Source organism: Kryptolebias marmoratus, linkage group LG11 (assembly GCF_001649575.2).
Source record: "Kryptolebias marmoratus isolate JLee-2015 linkage group LG11, ASM164957v2, whole genome shotgun sequence".
Classification (NCBI taxonomy): Eukaryota; Metazoa; Chordata; class Actinopteri; order Cyprinodontiformes; family Rivulidae; genus Kryptolebias; species Kryptolebias marmoratus.
In genome coordinates, this window is record NC_051440.1 from 18,108,947 (window position 1) to 18,120,096 (window position 11,150).

Here is an 11,150-nt window from a genome sequence, read left to right on the forward strand (position 1 = left end):
TACAAGGCCACCTTCGCCATCCTCCTTTCAAAGCTTCTTCAGGGCTTTTTTTTTTTCTCTTCTACTCAGGAATGTTTGTTTGTGCACTCTAATGTCGGGGATTAGCTTCATTTTTGGTTTCTTAGAAAAATAAAAACTTTGAAAGAGGATGACAAGTAGAGGAATAAAAGTCCCTTTGTTTATATTGTGCTCACACTCGCTCGCGGCACACACTCGAACCACACAGACACGCACGTTCCCACACAGCTCTCACAGTTTGTCAGCGTCAGAGTGAATTGGTCTGCAGAGTGACTTGGTCTTGCTTGTTTTGGAGTTTGAGAAGACACAAAAATTAGGCAAAGATGGAGGCGCTAGAAACGGAAACGGGTAACGTGAAATCAGGGGACTTGTTGGAAAAACTATGTGTAACCTAACTCGACAAACGAACAAAACAAACCGAAAAAAAAAGAAAAAAAGAACTGTAACTAAGGCATGCAAGGCAAGAACAGCTACAAACAAAAAGTGTTCATTTATGGACAAAGAAAGTCCCCTTTGTATATATGTATATATATATAAAAAAAATGAAACAATGATAAAACACATTTTAAAAACTCCTAAAAATTCCTGGCCATAGACTGTTGTACAAATATTTTACACAAAATGTTTTCTCTACACACGGTCTTTAAAACGTTTAGAGATGAACATAAGTTAATAAGAGGTTAAAGGTGACATTCTCAGCAGGGTCCACGACGGTCCGTCCACCCAGACTCCACTTCGATAAAGTCACTTCCGCCTGAACAAAAAGACGACGACACGGTTAGAAACAAGCGGGCCCGAGGCAGCCGGCTCCAGACAGAAACGGGCCGCCGTACCTTTCAGAACAGGCCGCAGTCCTTCAGGTTGTTCTTGATGATGACGTCGGTGACGGCGTCGAACACGAACTGCACGTTCTTGGTGTCCGTGGCACATGTGAAATGGGTGTAGATCTCCTTGGTGTCCTTTCTCTTGTTCAGGTCCTCGAACTGGCACTGAACGTAAGCTGCAGCCTCTTCGTAGGTGTTAGAGCCTAAACGACGACAAAACAAACCTTTTCGTGTCAGGAAAAAAACTGCTCCCCAAACACAACAAAAACAAATCCTTGGATATCTGCATATGGCACTAATCCTCCCATTTATAATAACGAGTTCATCAAGCCGTCAAAGAAAGACTGAATCAAGGATAAAATCCGATTTAATTTTTCATTATTTCCGCTAAATGATTCAACCCTCTACAACAACAACAAAAAAAAAAAAAAAAATTTAAGATGGGGAATTTTCAGAACAATAGACATTTTTCTGCAGTTTTTATTAAGTGAAAAGTACTGCTCATAATAATGAAGCTTAGTCTATTTTTACAGTAGTTTAACAACTTCTGAAAATGTTCTTTTCGTTGACGACTACTGGCCGAATTTCCCAACTTCCTGCCATGACATTTGGAGCCCTGCTGTCAGGATTTTGAGGCTACATTTCTGACGATAGTGATCAGCGATGTGTAGGACAAGCTGATTTAAACAGACTTTTAACCCAAGAAAGAAGCAAAAACGCTTTTCTGTTTAGCACCCGTTCAGTTAGTAATAACTCCACTGGTTTCGAACTCAAACAAATCTCTTGACTTCCCAGTTTTACCATCCCCCGTTCCCTCTTCCTCCACCTCTTTGAGTCTTCAGACCCAAGCAGACAGGAGGAAAGAGGCGTTTATCAAAATAAAACACTCTTGCTTCAGATCAGTCAACACTCATGTTTTAACATGAGGCAGCCCACGCAGCTCCAGGTGGAGGAAAGAGAAGATGAAGCAGTTTCTGGGTCATGTGTCTACGGAAAGCCAAAAGGGTCATAACTCGCGTGCTTTGTAAGACCTGTTAAACACGGCAGGCGTTTAATGGGCAACACCTGGTGTTTAAACAATACCACAACATCAGGAGTTTATTAAAAACCTGATGGTGGATAGATGATGAACTCTACCTCCATGTTTTTTTACAACCAGTAAGTCTGTCATCCACCTGATCTAACAAATCAAACACTCATCTTTACGTTGCAGCCTCGATAAAATGTCATATATGAACTTAGCAGTCAAAGTAGTCTTAGTATTACTATTTTAAATTTGTTAAACACCCCCGGGCGTTGCAGAGCATGTAAATTATGACCCGTTTGGCTTCCCTCGTGAGCCTGCCACACCTCAGAGCGACCGTGGAAGGCTGAAAGTTTAAAAAACAAAAAAGGGTCGAACGTGAGCCTGTACGTTTAGGTAACGTTGTCACCAAAAACACAGAAACATCGCTGTTCCTAAAACTTTCAGGATGAAGAAGTTTAAGATTAAAATGAAGACGTAAGCAGCCTCGTAAAATTCGCTCTTGCTTTCAAACTTCACACACACTCGGTCAGTGGTTTATCTGCACCCGGCGCATACAAAATACAGCATTTGCATGGAGACAACACCTGCTCTGCACGCGCCTGTCCGCCTCAGTGACTCACCTGCATATTCAGGGTAGCAGATCGTGAGAGGGCTCTTTTTGATCTTCTCCTCAAACAGGTCTTTCTTGTTGAGGAAGAGGATGATGGAGGTGTCTGTGAACCACTTGTTGTTGCAGATGGAGTCGAACAGCTTCATGCTCTCGTGCATTCGGTTCTGGATGGGAGGAGAGAAGCCCAGTGGTGACGCCGCACGCGTGTGGCAGCGGGTAGGGTGGGGTGGGGTTTGAGCTCAGACGGGTCTTACCATTTCTTCATCTTCAGCCAGCATCAGGTCGTAGTCGCTCAGAGCCACACAGAAGATGATGGCAGTGACTCCTTCGAAACAATGGATCCACTTCTTCCTCTCGGACCTCTGTCCACCTACGTCAAACATCCTGAGAGCACAGAAACAGAACTTTAAACAACTTAATCCCAGAAACAAAGACCCTGAATATAAATGTGCAGCACTGGTTGCCTTCAACTTTGACGCCAACAGAAAATAAACAAATCCCCTGTGATCGAAGCTGATTTTCTGTCCGTAAATCCTTCTTGTTTCTGGGCATACATACACCGCCGAGCTCCAGAAAAGAAACAAAGCACGACTTGGCGTCACGTGAACAGATTTAGAACAGCTGCTGTGGTTGTGCTCACTTGAAGTGCAGGTCCTTGAAGGTAAAGTGTGTCTCCACAATACCAGTAGTTTTGACTCTGGTCCTCAACACGTCCTGCTGGGTCGGGACGTAAGCAGGATTGGATATCCTGTCCAGATCATTTAGGTAACTTTGAGAGGAGAAAGGAGAATTAGGAATCAAACGATTAACAGATTAAAAGCATTTAAGGTGAGAATGACAGTCTTTCTGCCAGGTAACGGTCTAGTTTTCCTCCTATATGTCAGCAGGTCCGACTCACTATGAGGCTGAGTCGTTGAGCTGGTACTCCCGCGAGCGACTGAAGCACGCCTGAACGCCGCCGTCCTTCCACAGCCGCTGAATGGCGCCGGCCAGCTCGGCTGTCATGAAGCCTTCTTCTGCTGAGCCCGCCAGGGTGAACAGCTGCCGAGCATCGTCCTGAAGAAAGACGGTTTGTGGGAAAAAAAAAAAAAAAACTTGTTTCAGTTTTGCACAAAAGGCACGTCTACTAACACCAGAAACAGACAAGGAAATTTAAGGGTTATTTATTTTACGCATATGGGGAAGGTGATGTGTGGCTATAACTATTTATAAAAATAATGGACCAAGTAAAGTCGTGTCAATGCTCACAATAAAAACAAGATTTTGGCACCACTTTCCTTTCCTTTCCTTTCTGAGAACAAATTTAGTCATGAATGACTCAAACTACCATGACTCATGAACTAAAGTTTTCATTCCAGCCATTTTAGCCTCGATACTTCGGCAAATAATTAAGAGTTTAAAAACTATAAAAGCAGCAGAAACAATGAGCATAAAATCAGTGACACAGACACAGACGGAGAAGGTCAGTGCCTTCTTCTGTTGATAAGAAAAGGAAAATCCTCTTCTTTGATGGCTCCACTTTTCTCCCTGGCATCAGAGGACGTGTGAACGCCTCATCAAAGAGGCACAGCTTTAATTAAATGTTCTGAAATGTCACAGTGAGTTCAAACTGGCATCATCGAACATGATTTAAGGAAAGACTTCAAAGCGATGAGTTATAAAAGCTGATGGTCGGGTCATGTCCCGGGAAGAGGAAAAGTCGGGCTTGTTCTCCCGCTCTCACCGCTCTGCCCGGATCAGCAAAGTCGATCTTAAGGCGTCCCATGGCTCTGATGATGGCGACGATGGACTGGATGGTGTTGCTGAAGACCACGGCCTTGTACTGCTTACACTCCTCCTCTGAGTAACCGGCTTCATGGATGATCCTGGAAAACAACACGAAGACGTCAGGGGTTTGAGTCCCAACTAGTTTTTAAACCACAGATATTCACCCAAAACTAACCTGTGCGTTAAAAAAAAAGATTTGATCAAACTGGGGTTTATTTTATAACTAACAAAAGGAGCTAAGAGCTCACTTCAGTTCAAAATGTACAGATGGGAGGTTTTAATAAAAGGTAAAGATAATATTTTTTAAAGCTGAAACTTATTTTTGGCCACTTGAGGGCAGCAGAAGCAAATCTCCTCAGAACAATGTTTGTTGTTCCCTCTTTCATTCCAACAGTTAATTATTTCAGCAAACAATCAAAGATTTAGTCATCACACAAACACTGAGAGAAATCCAGTTTTGGCTTGTCAAGTTATTTAGACAATTTATTTTTTTACTGCACATAAAATGGCCTCACGTTTTTGGCCAAAAGCATTTAGCTGAAGCTGCTAGTTTGAATAACAAATAAAAGATTTTAATTTTTTTTGTTTTATTAAATTACAAAAAACCCGACTCACATTACTGAGCAGAGAACATCACAGCTGAATCTGAATCGATTCCCTAAAACACAGCCCAGTAATTATCACCCGCCTCCATAAAAACGGACTGTCTGTTAGCGAAATATCTCATGAACCGCTGGGTGGATTTTAATGAAACTCTCAGAAATTAATCACCGGACGTTCATTTACAACTGGCTAACTTTTGCAGCCAACCTGACTCAAGATGGCTGCCACAGCTAATCAACACTAGTTAAGACAAAAAAAAAAAAAAAGTCTTTAATGCAGTCATTTCTACAGATACTGAGCTAAACTCTGGTGTGGTAGTAGCTGAGAGTCATCCCCAACACACACTCTGAGTGCTAACAGATCGAGCAGCATCTTTGTTGTAAACCTTGGAACGCAACACGGCGAGTGATGTTTCGCTTTAAATACGTAACACCTGGACAGTGATACAGATTTATTTATCTAAACATAAGATTTATCTGTATTTGTTACCTTTGAACACTGCAGGTAAAGAAATAAAGGCTCGAAACATTTCACTCTGTGTGTAATGAATCTATATAATAGAGGAGTTTCACTCATAACGTGAGTGAAACCTGTATCTGTGTATTTAATTTAAACTGGTTTACAAAGATTATACAGCTCTTTAATTATTAGAAATGATTAGATCCAAATGACACACAGTAACCATCAATGTTAAGAAGAAAATCCTGATTTTTTTCAGACATCAGGGTTGGAGGAAAGTCACTCAGCTGATTCTTAGCTGGAGTATGTGGCTGTTTGCTGTCGACTAGCAGATATTTATTCAAAACAGCTAAAACTACATTCAGTTTATATCAAAACATTTAGTGATCTTTGAAAATGGAAGATGATTGTGTTCTTATTCACTCCAAGGTGTTTGTTTGCCACAAACAGTCAACGTCTTGGCTGCTTTCAGCTAGAAATCAATGCATCAACATGGACAAGATATCACACAAGATGATTAAAAGATGTTTGAGAACTAATTGTTGATTAGTTTACAGCGAACTGATGGATGGCTCTTATGCAGAAGAACAATGCTGAGGGAACAAAAGCTCATCTTCATCAGTGACTGGTGCTATTTGTTTTTAATAATCAAAGATGTTTCAGGGATCTAGTCGGTCATTCTATCTTTATGTAGGCTGAGAAACATGTTTTCCGTGATTATTCATTCATTTAGGTGATCCAGGGTTTGCGTTGTGCTTCAAGTGCTGGTAAACGTGTTATTGACCACTTACTTCATTTGCTTAACGATTGTGCTTTTCCCAGACTCCCCAGCACCTGAAACAGAAAACAAATGAGACACAAAATACATTAGAGTTAATGTAACAGCTAAAATTATACAATTACTGCAAAATAGTTACAATAAATTATTTTCAGGGATCAACATATGCAATGTTTTGTGGTTCCTAAATGCTTGTGTTTTAATCAACACAAAGCTATTCAGCTCATCTGAGCATGTAGGCAACAAATTACAAGAACCGTGGTACCAAAAAAAAATCAAAACAAATCAGATCCAATCAAATCAACCAGCTGCAATCTGTTCTCTGCCACAAAAACAAATTTTACAAAACTGAAGCAGAGAGAAATGTTCCTGTGGGGAAGAAAGGAAAATAAATTCAACTCAAACTGCCTTAAAACATTTTTTAAGACATGCTGGTTGAATAGAGAGTGATATTTATTCCAAGGTATAACATGTCCACAACTAAAATATGCACATTCAGACTTTTTAAGAAAAATACAAAACCCATCCCAAAACAGAAAACAGAATATCTACCTGCCAAATAAATACCTGAGTCCAGTTGTTGCATCAAACAGCCTAATTTTGTTAAATAATGTGTTTTCTCAGACAGGAATCCTCATCTGTTTGTTCCAGTCTGAAGATTATTCTGGTTTGTGCCAGTTCTGATTCCTTGAATTAGTCTGTGTGCTTGTTTGAGTAAACATTTGCCCCACATAAATGTGTCTAGAAAAGGTCAAATCGTAGTAAAACCACAGCTTCACCTCTGCAGAACATCTGTTTACAGATGTTCCATTCAGAATGAAAACGATTAAAAACAGAAATCACAAATTTAATATTTCTGGAGGAATAAAACCCGCTTTAATCGAGTCAAAAACACGAGTCGACGGCAGAGAAAGGGAACTTAACCAGCTCATATAAACAAGAAAAATAAATCAATTTCTGCCAAATTCACTCCTGAGAATTTCGTCAACCAAACAGTGCAACGAATCAAAAGGAACATTATTACAGAGATTTGTGAAGAGGTGTCTAAGGTCCAGTTTAAAGGAGTCTCAGAGCAGCTGGATTAATCAACTCGATCCTCCTGTCAATAAGATTACACACAGCTTACGCTTCCCTGGAACAGAATCTCTCGCTTTATCAGACCGACGGGACTCAGATGTGTCTCGTATGGGCCTTTGATTTGATTTGCATGAAATCAAAACACAATAATCAGGTCACCATTTCAGCTTTGTGGCTGAAAAGGCATCAACACGTGTGGCTCTAAGATCCGCCTGCGTTTGTCATTAGAGTGTTTTGTGCACCACCACACAGCTCTGTATCTCCCTGTGAGATTCAGAAGTGTTTTCAGCTGAGCACACAACATTTTAATTATACTGCCTCTGCGGGGGCTCTCAGCTCCCAGGTGAGCCGCAGTGTTTAGCAATTTATTGTCCCATATGATCAACAGCCACATGCAACAGACGTATTATTATTACCAAAGGAAAAATCCATTACATTGCAATCCCAAATTTCGTGGCTCATCGAGCTGCTAAATTTGAAGGGCACTTCAGAAGCCGATTATTGTAAAAAAAAAAAAAAAAAAAAAAAAAAAAAAAAAAATTCAGAAAAGTTAAATGTTTTGTGTTTGTCTGTGAGTTCAATCGTTGAACGGGGCGACATTGGCTGGATGTAATCCCACATATTAAACATATTAACTGCAGATATCGCTGCGGGAAAACATTAGTGCGGTCCCTGCATCTGTTTTGTCGTTCAGAAAGATGCTTAAATCAGAATGAAACTAAGTGTTGACCAGCAGCGTTTGTCCAACATGTCAGGCAATCAGTTCATACAGTCACTGCAAGGGGATGTCACCAGGACATGAGTGAAGTCTCACAGAGAAGAAAATGGCAAATGTGAAGAATGTGTGTGTGCACAAGAGTAAGAGACATCCAACGTCACAAATATGGACAGGAGATGAATCGAGCAGATAATGGAGCCACGTTACAAACTCAGATTTGATGCAGATAATTGTAAGAGTTGTAACAGAGAAAACAAAAAAACACCACCACTATTAAAATTCAAATCATCATCTGAAAATGAGGCACCCCCAAAACTGCATCTGAACAATCAGTATCTGATGACAGCGAGAGAAAAAAAAGTGGCACCACAGAGCAGCACAGGCAGAGAACAACTACAGTAAATAAGTCGAATAGCGCAACACAAAGCTGCTGCTTTAAAAAGAACAGCTTGTATCCTGAGTCGCTGAAAGGCGGGCAGCCAGCGATCCATCTCTGTTGTCAGTAAAGTTGCCATAGATGTACATCGCTGTCAGCCAGATTGCCAAGGTTGCTACGCAACCTCTACCCCATCCATCTACTCTGACAGAACCGACGGCGGACGGGAGCCGCCGGGGAAGGTGTGGCAGCTCCCTCTGAGATGGGAAAACCACGAAACAAAGACGTAACGTTATTAACAGATAATCTAAGAGGATGAATTCCTGTTGAATGACAAATATTTTATTTATTTGACCTTTTCAGGCAAAACAAGTTTGGCAAATCAGGTATAAAATCCGGTACGATTCATTCTTCAGGAACCGTTTACTGTTTAACATCAACTATTAGATTAGCAACATTTAGGATATAAATGTGTTTCTTGTGCAAACAAGGAAGATAAAGGCAACTAACAAACTCAATTTAGTTGCACGACTGTATTTGAGTACTTTGTGTACTTGTATTCTTAAGTGCTTTAGAAATCTGTAATTCTACTTCTAATTGGATACTTAGATGCTTTAAAATCAGCTCAGTTGCTCAGTAATAAAGAAAGAAAGAAAGAAAGTATGCGTGTCTTGGAAACTACGGCAGAGATTGATAGTGCAGAAGATAAAAACTTTCTCTGAAATCTCAAGAAAGGAGATGAACAAACCGGACTGCAGACAACACATACCCTTTAAATAAAGACAAACAGATAAAGTAACACTCCTGTTGTGTTTTCTGTGATCTACAGAAAAAAACAACTCAGTAACTTTTACTCTGAGTCCATTTTAAATACTTTCATTTGACTAGACTTCTATGCTGATCATTTAAAACTGAATATAAATGTGGTACTTTTACTTGAGCAGCATATGCATTCAGTCCATTTTTCTCCTCTGTTCAAAAAGGTACACAAACTAGTTGAGCAGCATGTCTGCAATCATCTAATCTCGGTCAAACATTAACTAGTAACATTTTCACATGGAGCACAAACCATTCATAAAATAAGCAGTGTTTACTTGTGTGCAGATTCAACAGGCCTCATGTGGACTGATTTTCTGTAGCCTGAGAGACTTCTACTATGTGATTTCAGCTACATTACAGTGCAGACACACAAAGCTGCGGGGCGGAAACAGCATGGGCATTATTGTTAGCTAGCGGCTAACTAATCCATGCTAACACCGAGCCGCTAAAGTAGCCTGAAACAAATTAGCTTACGGACTTAACGGAGGATAAAAAGCGGCCTGAGTGAGATTATTCGGCGTGCTCACGACCAAACACTGGCTAATGTGTTGCGCTGGGTTTAATTTGTCCAGCGGGAGTGGCCGAGATGGGAATGAAAGTAGCGCAAACTTTTCGGCTAACAGTGTCCGTGTCGGTGTTGTGCCAAAAAATGTACCCCCCCCCCTTGCTGCGAGCGACACCCCCGACGTTCCTGGGTGACCATCTGAACCCAGTTTCTTTAATGACAAAACTGAATACAGAAGTTACAAACAGATTTGTATTTCCTAATAGTATCTGTACTATTAGAAAGACGACGCTGTTCCCGGATGTTTTTATACAGTGATATGCTTTTCGTGACCGGGGTGCTTTTTTCGACACAACACCTGTTAACGCTGACCGTGCCATTCAAATTAAGCTGCCTGTTTTTGCCTCATCGGCAGGCACATAAAACTTTAATTTAGACGCCTAAAACACACACGTCCTGGCATGTTAACACCCGCGAGGTCTTCCCACATCAGCTACACGGACACCCCCTCTCCGTCCATCCATCTTTCTCTCACCGAGCAGGAGCAGCTTGACCTCCCGGGCAGCCTTTTCTCCGTCGTCCCGCAGGTTTCTGTCGATCATCTTGCTCCGCTCCTGCGCCGCCTTGTCGTCCGTGCTCAGGGTACATCCCATCTTCTCCTCCGCTAGGCTCCGAGTGAATGAGGAAAACAAAAAAAAATCCGCGGACTGCAACAGAACTTGAGAAACTACGACTGCAACGACATGCAAAGGGGAGCTACCGCGCTAGCATCCAGCGAGGAAGAAGAGGAGGAGGAGGAGGAGGAGGCAGTCTGTCTCTCCAGCGCTTCGAGACTCAAACACGCCCAAACCTTCCGGTTTTTAAAAGCAAATATCGCTTTATCGGATCGAAAACCGTGACTTTTACGACGCCTGTCTGTTCGGTTGATACGACAGCCTTAGACCCGGTCGAACAGTTTCTGATTTTTGGGGTTTTCTTTCGAATAAAGAACAAAATGTTGTGACGGACGCCTAAAATGTTTCCCGTTCTTCTCGCATACCTGCCCACTGCGCATGCGCGGCAGAGCAACAAGCTTAAAAAAAAACCCTGAAAAATATTAAATTAAAAACATTACAAAAAAAGGGCAAGAATGTTTTATATTTTTCTTTTAGGAACCTAGTTTAATAAACGCCATCATCAATTTAAATAATTCTCATAAATCTTTGCGTAATTCCTTTATAAGTGTTTTAAAACATGTATTAAAGTAAAGCCTGTGCTGGCCTCCCTACAGTGGCTTCCTGTTCATTTTAAGATTCAGTTAAAAAAATGTTATTGCTTGTTTGGAGTCTTAATAGTTTGGCACCACTTTACTTGTCCAAACCTTTGCACAAATCATCTTCTCTATCAACACTATAAATACTGTAGTGTCTCCTGGTTCTGTGGCACAGCCATGCAAATTAGAACCACCCAGACCCTTATTTATTTAAAATAATTTAAAGCCCATTTCTTCTCTCTAGCTGGTGTTCACCATTGCTTCACATTAAACTCTTTTCCCTCACTTCTTGTTGTTTAACTTAAGGTGAGATGAGA

At 41.1% G+C, this 11,150-nt stretch overlaps 1 protein-coding gene across 1 annotated transcript; it reads right to left on the minus strand.

The window, feature by feature from the left end:
• On the minus strand, positions 1 to 10,631 carry LOC108239985 (guanine nucleotide-binding protein G(i) subunit alpha-1). The gene is made up of 9 exons (XM_017423071.3): positions 10,117 to 10,631; positions 6,100 to 6,142; positions 4,203 to 4,344; positions 3,378 to 3,535; positions 3,120 to 3,248; positions 2,734 to 2,863; positions 2,490 to 2,643; positions 852 to 1,045; positions 1 to 772 (listed from the first exon to the last, which is right to left on the minus strand). Exons 1-8 carry the CDS (start codon positions 10,232 to 10,234, stop codon positions 855 to 857), a joined length of 1,065 nt encoding a protein of 354 aa, XP_017278560.1. The 5' UTR covers positions 10,235 to 10,631; the 3' UTR covers positions 1 to 772; positions 852 to 854.
• Positions 10,632 to 11,150: the final 519 nt, after the last annotated feature.